The sequence below is a fragment of the Acomys russatus genome, chromosome 11 (genome assembly GCF_903995435.1).
Source record: "Acomys russatus chromosome 11, mAcoRus1.1, whole genome shotgun sequence".
Taxonomy (NCBI): domain Eukaryota; kingdom Metazoa; phylum Chordata; class Mammalia; order Rodentia; family Muridae; genus Acomys; species Acomys russatus.
The window spans coordinates 4894952-4912523 of record NC_067147.1 but is presented as its reverse complement, the minus strand read 5'-3'; the positions used below and the strand labels follow the sequence as shown (position 1 = coordinate 4912523).

Genomic DNA, 17572 nt, shown 5'->3' with positions numbered 1-17572 from the left:
CCTTAAATAAAGCCTGTCCAACCCACAGCCCACACCGTGAACCCTAAACATCAACACAATGTCATAAGCTTATTTAAAACATTGTAAATGACAGCATCCTGGGTCCCTGCCACACAAAATAACAGGCCACTCACTAGACACCTTTATGTGGCCCAAGACAATTCATTTTTGTCAAGTATGACCCAGATAAGCTAAAAGGTTGGACAGCCCTGCTTTGAGTCATCTCTAGATTGTTTGTACCTCTAGCGATGTAAGTGCTTATTATAATACATTGTTCAGGAAATAATGACCAAAAATAAAAAGTAAAAACCAAAAACCAAACCAAAACAAAAGAAACCAAAAAACCCTACAGCTGGTCCAGTGCAGACCAGTTATTTCCCAGGCAGTTTTGATCTGAGGTTGGATGAGTCTAGAGATGGCAAGAAAACTCACAGAGATGAGGATCAGCTTTATATGGTACAAACTGTTTGAACTAAATCAGAATCCTCATGAATACTTAAGCATTTTCTTAAACTAATAATGTCTCGCGGCCTTAAATGTCTAAGGCAGCTTATGTAACAAAGCATGATTATAAAACAAGTGTGACTTTAAAGCATGTGGACCTGATGACACACTATCCTCTGCTGTCACTTCTCTACCTAGAGTCACGTCCTCACTGGAGGCAGGGTTGCCCCGGCTCCTTTCAGCCCTGTGTTGAACGCTCCTAAGAGCACTGCAGGTGCAGACCCTGGTCGCTGGGCAGAGATTTAAGGTTAGGCCTAAGATCCAGGAAAGCAGGAGGCACACCATGCCCTCTCCTCCCGTCGGTATATAAATCATTCCATTATTAGGATGACTTTCCCTTTTCATACGACACTGATAAGTGTATTAGTTTGTGAAAAGGAAGCCTAGATGCAGGACTCTTCGGCTCTGTTAGATTGACGTCACTTAACTGTGACCGCCAGGAAGGCAGAGACCCAGCCATTATATCTAGTGTGTTGGCCAATGCTGACGGCAGCAAAGACACACACTGTCTGCTCCTGAGCTAGGGAATCCTGTGTGTGTGTGTGTGTGTGTGTGTGTGTGTGTGTGTGTGTGTGTCATTTCCCCTCCTCCCTGGGGCAAAGAGGACAACAAAGGTGGACCTGTGTAGAGCCCACACATGGCCCTTATTCCACAGGCATCTCTCTTCTGTTCCCAGATGTTTCTGCAGCAGCCAGCTGTGTCCCTCAGCTTCAGCAGTGCCCAGCGACCACCAGCTCAGCAGCAGCTGCAGCAAAGGCTTCCTGCAGCGTCTCAGCCCCAGCTTGTGGCTGACACTCCACTGCCGGGCCAGATCACAGCTACCCAAGCCACAAACCAGCACCTGCTCAGAGAATCCAATGTGATATCCGCCCCGGTACTGTACCCTTTTCCACTTCCTGTCCTTACCACTAGGGTGGACACACTCTTACAGCCGAGATGCACTTGACTTTGTCAGCTGGCAGGTTCTGGAAACCTATAAACCCTTGTCCAGATTAGGGAAGGAATTCAGTGGTGGGTAGGTTGTTGTTGCTGTTGTTTTATCATAAAGCCATTTTGAAGGCTTGAGTTGTATTTTTTCCCGTGTTTGTACTGGGGAGAAGCATCTCTGATGGTTATGGCCCAGGACACCTGTTGTCTTTCACTCTTGCCACATGAATGAACCTGTTCATTGTCCCTTACCCCCCAGGACCAAAGCAAACACCTTCTCTTGCAGCCATTGCCACTCAGTACAAACCGCCAAGGGCAATTTGACCAGGTCACTGGTGGTAAATGACACTTGAATAGAATTCTGAGCCCCTACTTCTGGGACATCACAGCAGAGGCGGCAGGTCACTGTATCCCCTGCAGCCTTCACCTCCACACGACTCCTAGGATTCCAGGGAGTATCTGTCCCCTAGTAGGCAACAATGAAAGAAAGGGTGTTATAGACCCCAAGGGGCTCCTCAGCCAGCAGAGAATCTGGGCACTGGGCCAGGCAGTGGATGGTGCAGGATGGATCATCCCTCTGGATCCACAGGGATAATGTGTGAAACCTCTTGTGGATGCCAAAACTTGAAGAGACTCAAGTCCCTTATATAAAATGGTACAGCATTTGCCCAAGCTGTACATGCATCCGCCTATATAACTCGTTGACTGATAAATTCATTTATTGATTCTGGGGATCAGAGTCGGGACTTCTCTTGTGCCATGGGAGCACTGAACCACTGTGCTGCATTCCAAACCTCTTCGTATTTTAGCTCATTTTAGATGTCGGCTTGGGTTAATTTCATGTGTGTGGGTGTCTCAACTGCATGTATGTCTATGTACTGCATGCTTGCAACCCACAGAAGCCACAAGAGGCTATTGAATCCCCCTGGGAATTGAACTTGGGTCCTCTGGAAGAGCAGCCAGGCCTCTTAACTGCTGAGCCATTTCTCTGGCCCCCTAGATGATTTATAATGCCCAATAAAACTCCAGTGCTATGGAAATAGTTGTTACCTGGGGACGACGAGAACAGCTGTGCATGATAAGTACCGATGTGATGTTTTACAGATACTTTTATCAGGGAATAAAATGACAAATCCACATAGAAGGGAGCTTAGACTGTCCTTATACAAATTAAGTGTTTTGCCTCAAAACACAACCTGTTAGTTTGACAGGGTCAACAAAACAAAACAAACAACCAATGGCTGAGAACAGCCAAGGAGATGCTGGAAAAGCAAGCACAGAGGAAGAGTTTATACAGTTACTAGAAAATGTAGTGAAATAAATAAATAAATAAATAAATAAAATCTAAAGCCTTGAAGTGTCACCATAGGAATGGCCAGTCAGTGTCACAGACAGAAAATGAAAATCAGGGTCAGCTCACCCTGCCTCATTCACTCATTGTTCGGAGTCACCAGTCACTAAAGGCTCACTGCGTGGCCAGCACTAAGAGCCATGAGTGAGGAGGACAGTCCTCAGCTCTGAGAAGAAATGAGTGCAGATCAGAGTGTGTCAGAGGGTAGCAGGGAAAGGCGTGCAGGAGAGGAGCTGAAGATTTAAACAGATGATCAGAAGAGGCCTCCATGAGAGGACAGTATCTCAGCAAAGCCCAAGGTCAATGGTATCCGCATCAAGTAGAACACATCGCAGCGATGGGTCAGCATGTGCAAAGGCCCTGGGGCCAACACAAGCCCAGTGAGGGAGAGCAACAGCAAAGGCTCTTTATTTCTGAAGTGAAGTTTCTGAAGGAAAAAACAACCAACTCAGTTCAATGGTTCCATTCTGCTAGGGCTTGGCACTGCCCATGATAATTTAAGAATCTTCAATCCAATGGGGAAGATATTCAAAATAAAGGCAGTTGACTGCAGAATTGGTAGGTCCTAACTTAGAAGGGAGACGGGAGTCAGCAGATGGGCATTCCATGAGGTTTCCTAGAGAGATGGTGTGAGGTGATCATCTTCCTCTCTCTTCTTAAATGATGCTCCAGGGCCCAAAGCCAATGAGAAGCTCCCAGCTGCTGCCCACCAGCAGCCGGTCGGTGAGCAGCCTGCCGTCCCAGTTCAGCAGTGCAGCAGCCATGCTCCCACCAGGCCTGAGCCTCACCACGCTCGCTCCCACCTCTCAGGATGGCAGCCAGTGCCAGCCCAGCCCTGACTTTGGTCACGATCGGCAGCTCAGGTATGAAGCCATGCTGTTGAAGGGATAGGAAGGGATTGTTTGCGTTTTTTTCCCTTCATCTCTCCCTTCTGCACAGCAAACTTCTAAGGTTTCCCAAAGAGGCAGCAGGGAAGGCCTGGGGCCCCTGAAGGTCAGGTACATGACCCACTGTGGGGCGCATAGTACTGCCATCCGGGGCCACCGTTTGAGTACTGTTCTAGTTTCATTTTTGTTTCTGGAAAAAAAAAAAAACACTAACAACAGGAACTTGGGTGAGGAAGGAGTTTCACTCAGCTTACAGGTCCATATTAATTAGTAATTAATAATCTCATTATTGTTGGGAAGTCAAGGCAGGAACGTCAAACATGGAGTGACATCGCGTCCACTGTCAAGCGCAGAGAGAAACGAATGCATACAAGTTCACTTACTTGTTTGCGCTCAACTTGATGACTCCACTCCTACACATTTCGGGAGCCTAGAGCATGGTGTTGCCCACAGCGGGCTGGGCTGGCCCGCTCCACAATGACTAAGACAGTCTCCCCCAAGACTTGCCCATAGACCAACACAGTCCCTCGTTGAGACTGTCTTCCCAGGTGATCCTAGATTGTATCAATGTGACAAAGAAAGCTGACCACCACAAACACTAACTGTCATCATGTCCCTTTTCTCTTTCTCTGCTCAAAGGCTGCTGCTGAGCCAGCCCATCCAGCCCATGATGCCTGAGTCCTGTGATGCCAGACAGCCCTCAGAAGTCAGCAGGACCGGACGGCAAGTCAAGTAAGTGGGAGTGGGACAGACGCCTGTACGGAGTGGTCCAAGCCGGGCCTTTTCTTTTTCCTAAAATGATGCTCCAGGACCTGATGTTCCCGGCAGTGGTACTCCAGGCTTTCACACAGACCTGGTTAGATTCACTGTGGATGCTCTACAAAAAAAGCAGGGTCAGCGTGAGCTCACGGCCTTCACGGCTCTCCCCTAGCTTTCCTTTCCCCGGTTCTCATGGTATCCAGTCTCTGTGCTCCACACAGGAACTGAAGGAAACAGTGACATCTCACAGGATGAGGTCATCTTTAGGCTTTTTAAAAATATATATATAGATCTGAAAGCCTTCCTTCCTCCGAGCTGACATCCTGAGTCCACAACAGCCCTCCTGCCTTCCTGAGAGCTCTCTGCAGCTTCGTCCGGTGCTTTATGAGGGCACTGAGTTTCTCTGCCTCTTGCTTCTAGCGCTGTACTTCAGGACCAGGATAAACAGCAAATATGAGCACCCTTACCATCCCAGAGATACAGTCTCCTCCCGCACTTCCCTGCTCAGGGCATTTTCTGTTGTTGTAACTGAACATCGCGGGCAGGGGCATCTATGAGGGTCTCTATGCCTCCTGGTTCGAGATAATAGGAAGGCTGGGCCTGTGGTGCTGGCATCTGTTCGGCAGCAGGTGAGGTCCTTCCTGCTGCACAATAGCATGGAGAGAGAGCGTTCCAGAGAGAATGGCAGTGTGCCAGCTGAGCTCTCTTGTTCTTCTTAGAAAGCCATTAATGTCATTACGGGGGCTTAACAAACGCCCTAGTGACCTCGTCCAGTCCTGATGACTTCCGCGGGGCTTGGGAGCTAGGTTAGCATCCAGTACATGGGCTTTGGGGACCACACTCAAGCCAGAGTGTTCCCTCAGTCTCTTTTCCACTTACTGATGCTGAGGGGCTGATTTGCTCAGCTGTTTAATTAGTAGCCACCAGGGTTACTGGAGACACAGGATAAATCATCTAAATGCTGCCAGAAAGTAGGCTTAACAAACGCCCTCAAGATTTTTATTTCCTTCCTCTTTCAAGACGGGATTCTTTTCCCTTGGCCATAAAGTACAGGCATCAGAGGTGTGTTCTACCACACCTAGCCCTTCGAAGGGAGACTATCCCATGGCCCTTGCTTGGGTAAACATTGTTTGAATCTGAGTCCAGGGTTTGTCAGGACAGTGCTAGCTAGTGAGGTATGGTGTGCAGACCCTCTCATGTTGCCCCAGGACAACTGTTCCTGAAAATTCCCTCTCACTTTCTGCAGCCCATAATGACATAGCTGAGCAGTTCTGAAGCTCAGGGCATGTTTATGATTGTTTCCTTTCCTCCCAGCCAAAGTTCTATGGCCTGGGGATGCTTGCCTGCCTGCTTCCTTCCTTTCTGCCTTCCTCCCATCCTTCCTTCCTCCCTCTCTCCCTCCCTCCCTCCCTTCTTCCTTCCCTCCCTCTCTGCCTCCCTCCCTCCCTCCCTGCCTCCCTCCCTCCCTCCCTCCCTCTCTTTTTTCCATCATCGAAGAAGCTGAGCTTTTAAAGGATAAGGTCTGCAAGGCTACAGGTTCCCTATGGCAGAACCCGGGGCCCGGTGGCTTCAGAGCACAAACTCCCTTGGCTTTGAGTCTTCAGGACGACCTCATCAGCCCTGTCTGGGGTCCCCTTCAGCCTATTGATAACCTCCTCTGTAGGCTCTGCCCTCTTAAGACTCAGCCTCTCTCCCTCCTTCTGCCCGTGGCTAGGAACAGGCACTGACAGCATCCTGTGGGAAGCCATCTTTAAAGCTCCTTGCTCCTGTTCTCAATTAGGCAGGCAGCTCTGGGTTTGGGTTTGGGGTTTTGCTTGTTCCTCCTAAATGTTCCAAGTAAGTGGAAAGTAAGACGCTCGAAACCTCACTTTCTGGAGACGCTTAGCCCTGCTGTGAGTGAGGCAAACCCGGAATGTTTTCCTTGTCCAGCAGTTGTAACTGCCATTTTTGGTCAAACCAGTCATTTCTACCCCACTGTCTCTCCCAGACATGACCTAAGAGCCTGTTCTCCAGGGGGTGTCAAGATCTGCCTCCCAAATACACACAGAAGTCTTCAGGGAAAGTCTGGAAGGCTCAGAGCCTGTCACAGATGACCTCATACAAGGAAATGACATCTTTAAAAGCCCAACACAGAAGGGAATTCCCTGCATGGTCTCCAAGCATCATCCTGGCATCCAGACTTTCCCATGAGGCCATTCGTGGTTTCTTGATGATAGAGCATTATCACCAATATCTTTTTGTGTTATTATTGCTGTTGTAATAAAATACACATAACATTTGCCATAATAACCATTTAGGTATATAGTTCAGTGACATCAAGTGCTTCTGCACTGTTGTGCAGCCATCCTCACCTCTAAGAGGAACTGAGACAGGGTCTCTCTGTGTAGCCTTGGCTGTCCTGCACTCACTTTGTAGACCAGGCTGGCCTCGAGCTCACAGCAATCCACCTGTCTCTGCCTCCAAAGTGCTGGGATTAAAGGTGTGCGCCACCTGCTGGCTCTCTAAAAGGAACATTTATTTACCCAATGTAGCTGTCATCTCAGCCGTTAACTGCCTCTTCTGCTAACCTAGGCCTAGTCCTGGAAGCCTAGAATATTTTCAGCCTCTGAGTCTTACTGATGAATAAGCTCATCCTTTCTAGCTCTTTCTGAACTCTGGCTGGCAGCTTCAACTCAGCTCTTCTGGCTCAAACTCCTCTCCAAGCTGGCTGATTCTATCTGGCTTCTCTCAGCTTCTGACTGAATTGCTCTGCTTGTCTCTAGCAGCCTGTTCTAATCTTCTGGCTCCTTCTCACTCTCTGTCTCACTCTGTCCTCACCTGTGGCTAGCTTATTCTCTGTACCTCTCTCTGGGAAACTTTCCCAGTAAACACTGCCTCTGAATTCCATGAACTGAACTGCCAAGAACTCCACTGCGCTTGCTTCTCAACTCCCTGACCCAGCCAAACTGCTTGAACAGCACTGACTAGAACTCAGAGCTCTGCTTGCCTCCATCTCCTGAATGCTAGGGCTAAAGGCATGTACCACCACGCCTGGACCCAAGCTTTTCTTTATTTACCTGAAACTTCTCTATACCTGGCTGGCCTTGAACTCAGTGCTCTGCTTGCCTCTGTCTCCTGAGATTGGAGGCATGTCTGCATTCCAGCCAGAGGAGCCAAGTTGCTGCATTAAGACTCCTCTACAGTAGCCAGGCGTGGTGGTGCACGCCTTTAATCCCAGCGCTCCGGAGGCAGAGGCAGGCGGATCTCTGTGAGTTCGAGGCCAGCCTGGTCTACACAGTAAGTCCAGGGCAGCCAAAGCTACACAGAGAAACCCTGTCTCAAAAAAACAAAACAAAACAAAACAAGACTCCTCTACAGCTATGGACTGGGGGCCTCTGCCATCCACACTTAGCTTTGCACCCTCCCGAGATTTTCCAGATTGCACCTCTCTGGTGGGCGACAGCTGAGTTGTCCGCTGGAGGGACCAGTCTCACCATCACCTGTAACTGGACCAGGGGCTTGGAGAGTAGTGGGCTTGTCTTTTCCCAGGGCAGCTTATGTTATATGCTTTTGGGTGAGGCTTCTGCTCCCCCATGGTCCACCACAGAGCCACCCAGCTAGAGCTGTTTCAACATGGCTTAATTCTCGGAGCATCACCTATCTCTTTCTTCACATTTTCCATCTATGCCCCCACTGCCTGTGAATCTCTAAAGTGCTTTCTGTCTTTGGAATAGGTTAGAGGATCTTGTTCTGTCTCTTCTCCCTCACTAAGTCACATGGAGGCAGTGTTTAGTTTGCCGTCTTCCCCAGAAATCCCATTTCATTTGTTGAGGGACCTTCATAACAACTTCCAGAATGGCTGTACCGTTTTACATGTGCTCCAACAGTGCACAGAAACTTTCACTTTTCCACATCCTTAGTAATAAGGGTTTCCCCCCTTCTGGTACACGTATATACACACAGACTATCTTAAAGGTTGACTCATTTAATAGTATGTGTCAAATGTATACAGTATATTGTGTATTATTTTTATAGTAATGATGTGACATGACAGCTCATTTCAGTGTTGACCAGCATCCTCCTATAGGCTAGTTACAAATCCATGTGCATACTGGCCTTCGTATCTTTTCATCGGATGGAAAGAACCGCTCAAGCCATTTGCCCATTTCTTTGTTTGGGTTCTTTGGGTATTAATGGGATATTGGTGACTGAGCTGTAGGTACTTTTTTAATAAATATGCTGAATGTCAATCCCGTGTCAGATATATGATGGGCAGAGATTTTTCTCCCATACCCCAAATTACTTTTCTGTCAGTGGATAGTGTCCTTTAATGTACACAGTTTTTGATGAAGCCTACCTCACTCATTTTTCTACTATAAGATTGATTGATTGATTGATTGATTTGATATATATGGGTGTTTCGCCTGCTTGCTTGTCTGTGTTCCACATGCATGTAGTACCTATAGAAGCCAAAAGAGGGTGTCAGAGCCCCCTAGAATTGGAGTTGCAGGGGTTTTTAACCTCCATGTGGAGGCTGGGAACCAAACCCAGTGCTCTTAAGCACTGAGCCATCTCTCCAGACCCTAGAGTTGGTGTTTACAGTACCATGTCAAGTATCTCTTTCTCAGAGGATCTGTTTTGTTTATTCTGTGTGAAACTAAACAGGTATGCCCAGAGCCAGGTGATGTTTCCGACACCAGACTCACACCCGGCCAGTAGCACTGCCTCCACCCCTGTCCTGCTGATGGGGCAGACAGTGCTCCATCCCAGCTTCCCCACATCCCAGCCATCGCCACTGCAGCCAGCGCAGGCGCAGCAGCAGCAGCAGCCACCACCCTACCTGCAGGTAGGTGAGCACCAGGCCTGGGAGACCCAGGATCACTGAGCACAGGTTAAGTTCTGATTTGACTTTTATAGGCGTTGTCTACTCTAGTAGAGAGAAAAAGCTCTGAAAAGCTCATATTGGTTAATTTTAATGCTTCATTAAAGATAGGGTATGCTTCATATGGTGGTATGCCGAAAATACCTATTTAAAAATAATTTTTATCAGTTTTGCATCTTGATTAAAAAAAAGTCAAAAGTTAGTGACTGTTTTTGTCAAACTTTTTAGTGCATAGAAGTATAAAATTAAAACGCATTTAGTTAAAGATCCATCAATCTGCTTTAGTAAATATGTTAATGTGTGAAATAAAGATTTGACATGAAAACTGGAGGCACATTTCACATAGATGCTATTCAGAAAGCAGAAATCACTTCACGCAAATATCAAGCACACCAGAAGGAAGAAGAGTGGGTACCACTGGCTGGGGAATTCAGACATGGGCACTGTCCCTTCAGCAACTCTCAAAGGGCTCCATCTTTTCCTCACACACATCCAGGGCACACTCTTAACTCATCTTTTACCCTGCCTTGTGGGACTTCTTCTAGTAAGGACACCTTTGAAGCCAAAAAGCAGCACGCAGTGCCTGAGACATCTTGAGAACAGTGGGATAGAGATGGAGCGAGTCGGCATCCTTAAAGATCTGCGATGCCATTTGACTCCAAAGCTGTTAAACCATCTGTGGTAGAATCTTCAAACCTCCTGGCTGCACCCACAGTGATAGTTGGTGTCAACTCTGACTTTGGTTTCGTGGATCTTCACAGCACAGGAAAGTGATCTGGCACAAGAAACAATGAGGCAAAGAGACAGGGGCAGATGTGCGACCAGGGGACAGACGTGTGACCAGGGGAGGTCTCCATGTGTCCTCAGTAGCAGTAGTCTGCAAACACCTGCTCCATTCGAGATGCAAAGAGCTCCCAGCCACCCTGGTGCCGTTGAGATCTCAGAGCCTGTGCAGGGAAGTGGACTAGCACAGCTCCCGCGCAGGTTCTGGGAGTGAAGACAGAGGACACCTGGGTGGAGGGGCCTTCCTAGAGGAAGGCTGAGGCATCTCTGACAGAACCTGACCATCAAGAAAATACTGAGTGTGATTGAAGGGAGAGAAATGAAAAGATGGCGTTTTGGCTGACAGCCCAGCATAAGGTCAGGGATGGGTATGCTGAGAAGCCTCAAAGGCGGGGTTAGGGCCCTGGCTCATTGGAAAGTGACATTTATTTATAGTCAACAGTGGAAAATAAAAGTGAAACTTCCAAAGTCATACCAACTGGTTATTTCCAGAAAATGGCAGTATTTAAAGTAGTCACAGGACCAGGGACCTACTCTAAGGGGCACTCTTTCCCACCCATAGTCTAAGTGTGAAACTCAGGCTCCACTGTCCACAAACACATAAGACTTATGTAGATCGCGCCTCTGATGCAGCCTCAGGCCCAAGCCCCGTTTGCCCAGAAGGAACCCCCTTCCTTCTCACACTGGTGTGTTGTCGGAGAGCTTGGCTTTCCCCCACCATGCTCACAGGCAAGCACACGCATGGTTGGCATGCACACGCACGCACGCACGCACGCACCCATGTACCACTGCCTAGTTGCATGTACTACAAATCCCAAGGGAAGAGTGGAGGGACAGGCCGGTCCCACAGCCCCTTTTTTTCCTCTTTCCTGCTGCAGGCCCCGACATCTCTGCATAGTGAGCAGCCGGACTCGCTCCTTCTCTCCTTCTCTCAGCAGCCGGGGACCCTGGGCTACGCAACCACCCAGCCCACACAGCCACAGCCCCCGCGCCCTTCCCGCAGGGTCAGCCGGTTGTCAGAGTCCTCAGGTCTCCAGCAGCCACAACGATAGTGCCCCTCACCCCCGACACTGGGGTCCAGCCGCAACCAGCTTTAACCAATGGAAGAGTCGGGTGGCCTTGGGAGGTGGAAAAAAGTGTTTCTGTGGCTTTGGCTCACCCTGTATACATTTCAGAACTCCTGAGGGTAATGTGCCTGAAGTGTGGCACTGGCAGAACGGGGAAAGAACAGGAATACTGGCCATGATTCCCTTGCCCTGAGGTTCTCAGGCATCCATTACAGCCATACCAGACAGGAACCAAGTGCCCCGGTGTGGGCGTGCTTCCTGGTCTATTTGCAGAGGTGGTACCTTGTCGCTGCCTCGAGGAGAGAGCCAATCGGGTACTCTACCGACTGACAGAGGTCCCAAGCCTTAGCAGGCCCTGATGGTCTTTCCTTTACAGTCAAGGACTAAGTTAAAGGTCTTTGAGAGAGAGAGAGAGAAAAAAAAGAGAGATTATTTTTTGTTATTTTTAAATGGTTATTTTTGTTTTAATTTGCACAGCTGCGCACAGGGGAAATAACTTTGGCACTTTCTGTGTGTATTTAAATAATAACGTCTCGTGGCTTCATTGGGAGTCCACAGTAACAAAAACAGCCCACCAATCAGATGGCAAGGCCTGTGAGTAAGGAAGCTGCAGATCCAGACTCTCAGGCTAAAAGCCCCGGTGGCCTGTGGCTCTTCACTGCTGGTGCCCTACTGGCGGTGGCTTTCTTTCAGGGACAGAACACTGGGCTCCTCCTGTTAATGTCACTGAGAGTAAGTACAAAGATGGACTCAGAGCAAAGCACAATCTCACAGCTATCCCAGAATTCCCTGGAGACCTCTAAGACTATGAAAGAAAAGAGCCCATAAGCCAGGCAACCCAGCAGGCCGCAGTCTCCCAGGAAACCGGTCACACGTTTCCCTGATGACTCTGAAGATTGGATTTTCCTTTTCAAAATGCACTTTGTTTTTTGGTTTTGGGTTTTTTGGTTTGGTTTGGTTTGGTTTTTTTTTTTTTTTTTTTTTTTGTATGTTTTGTTATGTTGAGATGTTTCTAAAGAGAAGATTTTATGTAATTATAAGAGGAAGTGTAGTGAATTGTACAGCTGTTGTAATAATGACCTATTTCTATAAAAAAATTGTATGGATTATGTGTAAATTATTTTGTATTTGAGACGCCAGTTCCATTCCCAAATATAAAAGTATAAAGGTTTCCTTGTGTTTTTCTGTGAGTGGACATTTTGTAATAAATTAACAACTTTGTACAATTTCTTTTGTCCTTGCTATACCTCCAGGCATATACCTTTTTACTGGGAAACTTTAAATTTTTCCAGATGTTCAAAGCTTTAGAAGTAAAGATTTTTAGGCCCGGTGTGGTGGTACATACCTTTGATTCCAACACTCGGGAGCCAGAGGCAGGTGGATTGCTGTGAGGTCGAGGCCAGCCTAGTCTACAAAGCGAGTATAGCATAGCCAAGGCTACAGAGAGAAACCAAAAAGAAAAAGTAAAGATTTTAGTCAGCTTTCTGTTACTGTGATAAGATAAGGGACATGATGGACGTCACAGAGACAGTCTCACCATCTCTGAGATTCCACTCCGTGGTCATGCGGCCCTGTTGCAGTGGGCCTATAGCCACAGAGAACATCACGGAGTGAGGTCGTGGCAGAGCAGGCCTGCTAGCCTCAAGGTGGTCAGGAAGCAAAGAGAGAAAGGGCTTGGGTCCCCAGTAAAGCAACACTCCCAATGGCCTAACTTTATTCCACTAGGTCCCACCCACTAAATATTATGTTATACCCAGTAGTTGAGGCCCAGGGTTTCAACACATGGGCCTTTGGGGGTCCATCCAAGACCCGAACTACAGTATGGCAGAAACAAGCAATATGGGGACCATACCGGACTGAAACTACAGTGTGGTAGAAAAAAGCAATATAATAACTAGTGCTGGAATGGACTTTAAAAAAACAATTTATTTTTATTTTATGTGCATTGCTGTTTTGCCTGCATGTGTGTCTGTGTGAGGATGTCAGTTGGAGTTGCTTATGGCTTTGGAAAAAGCAATGTTTCACTGTAGAAATGATAACAAAATAAGAACAGGACAAAGCTGCTGGGATCATCATGATCTTTGAATGCAGGTGACCGTAGAAATGATGGAGACACTCCACCCGAAAGTTTTCACTCACTGTACTCGATCAGATGGGTCCTATGGACTCTCACTGCCAATACTTAGACCAGGAACACCAGCAAGGTACACAGGCCTGTGTACGACATGTGCACACATGCACACTACTGGGGGAAGGCCAGTGGTGACCTGTCTGAGGTCTTGGACAGCTACAGCCGTCTCGGTCATGAGGTTCAGCATCCTAACATGAGGATGCTCTCGTGATCATCTAGACTGCGTGCTTCCAGGTTCTTGTGGTCTTCTTCAAGTAGTTGAAAAAGCATTAGCAAATAGCAAATTAAGATGGGTCTTATTCAAAAGCAGGGTAAATGCACAGACTATATACACTGCTATGAGAGAGCAGCACGTTCCAAGCAAGATTGCCCTGGGTTGCTTTGCAGAGCTTCCTTTTGTGGGCCCAAGAGGAGAGGATTTTGCTTGCAAGGATGAGATGTAGGTGATCTCTGTTTCTAGTGATGGGCTTCGGTTATGCAAACCTTTGTTCACTCAGCATGTTCTTTCTCCGCCGCATCCGATTCTAATCACATGCGTGGCCAATCATGCATATGCATAGGATGGTAAATAGGAGATTTCCCCCTGAAAGTTCACTCAATGGACACAGGTTACCTCATTGCATGGGCACTGAAAAACCAGTCCATGCTGACTTGGCTCACTGCTTGCAGTTGCAAGATGTGTTCCAGCATAGTTGACCACAAAAGGGGGGTCCCCAGGGGTTGCTAGGGAGTTACTAGGGGTTTTTAGGATTGACTGGTCGCTTTGTTTGGGGAGGGTTGTACACAGCACTCTATGCTGATGTGGGTCCCAGGTTGTTAAGGTGCCTCTGAAAACTACCTGCCGTAGGAGCTCACAGTGTTTGCAAACCACCACAAGGATCTCTCCTTTTCCAGGCATGCTAGCTGCGTGGAGCCGTGTTCCTTCCAGCAATCTATTAAAATGTCTGTGCAGGCCGGGTGGTGGTGGCACATGCCTTTAATCCCAGCACTCGGGAGGTGAGGCAGGCAGATCGCTGTGAGTTCAAGGCCAGCCTGGTCTACAAAGTGAGTCTAGGACAGTCAAGGCTACACAGAGAAACCCTGTCTCGAAAAATCAAAAGAGAAAAAAAGATAAGTCTGTGCTTTCGCCCTCTTCTGTAAAATGATGACGGCTCCTTTTTTGGTTCTCTAGCTAGGATCAATTTTAGATACCACGAGGTTGCTATAGAAATGTATCCTTGACTGCTCTGTGCTTGAGGGTTGAGGTAGGGTGGGGAGGAGAGCCGAAAAAATTGTGCATCCACTGAGAGGAACATGTACTTTTTGAAAGAACTTGAGCACTGTTTTTAAAACATGAAGTATAAATGAAATTCTAGAACCTTTTTTTTTTTTTTTTTTTTTTTAGCCCAACATTGTCCAAGGGTTAGAGATCGGGTTTTCCTGGGAAAGAATTTATAGTTTAATCAATGCTCATGCTTTAACTGGTGGCTCCACTCCTAAGCAGAACAAGAGCGTTAATGGACACCGCGTAGCCACTAGCCTAAGACCATCATGCTGCTAATTTAATTTAGCTCTGCCTGAATTTTGCACATGTTTAGAATTTGAGTAAACTCAAAACCTGACTATTGTGTAATAGTCCACTAAATGCACACATCCTGGCACTGTAATCACTGACCTCTCCATTCATTGACTTTGCTCATTAAAGGGCCATTTTGCAACCACATCTGTGTTCCAGAAGAGCCATGACCTTAGTGTCTGGACAAGTATGAAATATCTTGGCTCAAGAGTCAAGGTTGGATGCGACCTCGGAACACTTGGTTTAAGATACTACAAGCCAACTAATATCGTAGCATCCTCTGTCTCTAACAACTAAAATGTTGCTTGTGCAAACAACATTGGTGGTGGTGTTTTCGACAAGCTCTGCCCGGCCTGAGGGTGCTCGCCTATATAGATCAGGCTGGTCTAGAATCACAGAGAGGCACCTGCCTCTGTCTCTGGGATTAAATGTGTGTGCTACCACTCCCAGCCGTGGGAGCCAACTATTAAGCTGTTCTTCTTTTTAAATTTTTATTTAATTTTAACTTATGTGCATTGGTGTGAAGGTGTCAGATCTTGGCATTACAGACAGTTGTGAGCTGCCATGTGGGTGCTGGGAATTGAACCCGGGTCCTTTGGAAGAGCAGGCAGTGCTCTTAACCACTGAGCCATCTCTCCAGCCCTATTAAGCTGTTCTTAATCATGATTCTTTCACTCTTGCCAAAATGTCCTGGTCAAATTTTAGTGATAGAAGATGACTTTCGTTTCTGTTCATGTGGCATCCTGAAGATCTCAAAGTCGGCCATTAGTAATATCTTGGGGGAAAAAATACCAAAATTTGAGTCATCTAGAGAAATGTTGTTAGTGATCAGAGGAAGCTCCTATTACAAATAGCTTTGTTTTTCTGTAGAAAAGTTCAATAGAAATGAGGCAAGGGAAGAAACTTCCTTTCATCTTAGCTTAAACATTGACGGGCACGTCTAATTGACTGACTCCTTAAATTACTCATGTTTTACTTTTAGTACGAAGTCATGAACTCACGGCCTTTAAAAAAAACTCTGGTTCTCTAATTAACCATTATTATTTCTTTGCTCAAGTCAGTCCCACTCTCACAAGTGGGAGCTAGCTCCTCTTTCATCTCGTTAGCCAAGCCCACCCAAAACAGTTCACATTTCTTCCTAGAACATCAGAGGCATGATTTTTTTTTTCTGCCCCAAAGTATAGAATCAAATTCCCTCCTGATAGTCTTTACTTTAAAAAAAAAAAAAAATTTAAGATTAAAATCTGATGCTTAGAGTCAGACTGGGAAGTGGTGTTGGGTAATAAACGCGGCTGCTCCGGTTCCTGTCATTGGCTTATCCCGTTGAGGCACAGCCGAGAGTGTGCACAGCCATGCAGTGCTCCGTGGCATCAGTCAGTGATGGACAGCACGGGTCCCATTCAGCGTCGGTTTGTAGTAGGCTAAAGGCACATAGGTGGGTACACACTACAGTGTTTGCACAACAATAAAGTTGGCCAATGACACATCTCTGCGAATGTATCGGGCTAATGAGAAACACACAAAAGTCACAGAGTCACATGGATTGCTGCCTATCTAATAGATCACACGTTGTGGGATACCTTGTTTTTCTAATGTGATTCTTCTTATTGTTTTCCTCCTAAACGGCCATAAACTACTGGGTTTCATTTCAAATGCCATCTGCACCATTTTTTTCTGGCCTAGTTGTACCATGGCAACGCCTCCTCACCCATCTCCCAGGCCCCACCCTTTTGGAACCATCTTCGTCCCATGGTTCCTATCAAACTCAGAGGCTGCACATGTCACCAAGTGTTCTACCACCGAGGTACAGCCCCAAATTCATGTTTTTATGTTTTCTTTCATCCCACCCCCGCTTCCTCCGGCTTCCACCCTCCCTCAAGTCTCTCCTCCATCCCCTCCCTCCTTCTACCCACACCCTTGCCTGAGGCCTCACTGTGGAGCCGAGGTTGGCCTGTGTGTGTGTGTGTGTGTGTGTGTGTGTGTGTGTGTGTGTGTAGTCCAGAGTAGCCTCAGGCTTAATTTGCTGGCCTCCTGCTTGGCCTCCTGTGTATCACACCTGTGTCCCTTTCGAAATATTTTTGAGTGGCTCTGCTTGGGAGATTACATTGGAATCCTGGGGCTCAGCCTGGCATTATAGTTCCAACCAGCATTCCCACTGAACCCCTTAATGGTTTGTACCCCACTAAGAACCGCAACAGAGCGTGTCCACTCCTTTCCTCCTAGCCCCCATGAGAAAGAAGTCTTTAGCTATTGTGAAGTGTGTTTGGCCCACTATCACTACTGTCCACTACTGTTCAGGTAGGGTCAAGGATGGTCCTGAACTCCTGACTCAGTCTACAAAGTTCTGGGCCTTGGCTGTGGACGTTATTTTATTATGAGAGCCCAGAGGGAGCTTGCCTGTCCACTCCAAGACCTGCCTTGAAGGAATCTGTGTGTATAGCATCCCTCTCGCCAAAGGAGGGAGGGCAACCTAGGTAACAGGTGAGATCGTGGAGTCTCTGCCTGCCTGCCTGCCTGCCTTTCTGTCTGTGACATCCTAACCCTGCCATTGCTAAAACCCCAATAGATAGGTTATTCGGACTTGTTTGTATTCAGGGATTGTTCTAGGGAAGTGCCTGGCATTTACGTGGGCGTTTTCGACTTGGAAAATAAAGCACAGCACCTAATCGACTCAATAAATGTAGACTGACTGATTGAGTGAACGAGAAAAGCCCTGCCCTCTGAGGGTTCAGATTTAAATCCCACAC

The 17572-nt window shown here is 47.3% G+C and overlaps 1 protein-coding gene across 1 annotated transcript in view; it reads left to right on the top strand.

The window, feature by feature from the left end:
- Npas2 (neuronal PAS domain protein 2) overlaps nt 1–11126 on the top strand; it is a 176601-nt gene extending 165475 nt beyond the window's left edge. The window contains exons 17-21 of the mRNA XM_051152748.1: nt 1181–1378; nt 3455–3645; nt 4309–4401; nt 9073–9253; nt 10951–11126. Of these exons, the coding sequence (XP_051008705.1) occupies nt 1181–1378; nt 3455–3645; nt 4309–4401; nt 9073–9253; nt 10951–11124 (837 nt within the window). The 3' untranslated portion in view covers nt 11125–11126. The remainder of the gene's footprint in view (nt 1–1180; nt 1379–3454; nt 3646–4308; nt 4402–9072; nt 9254–10950) is intronic.
- Nucleotides 11127–17572: the final 6446 nt, after the last annotated feature.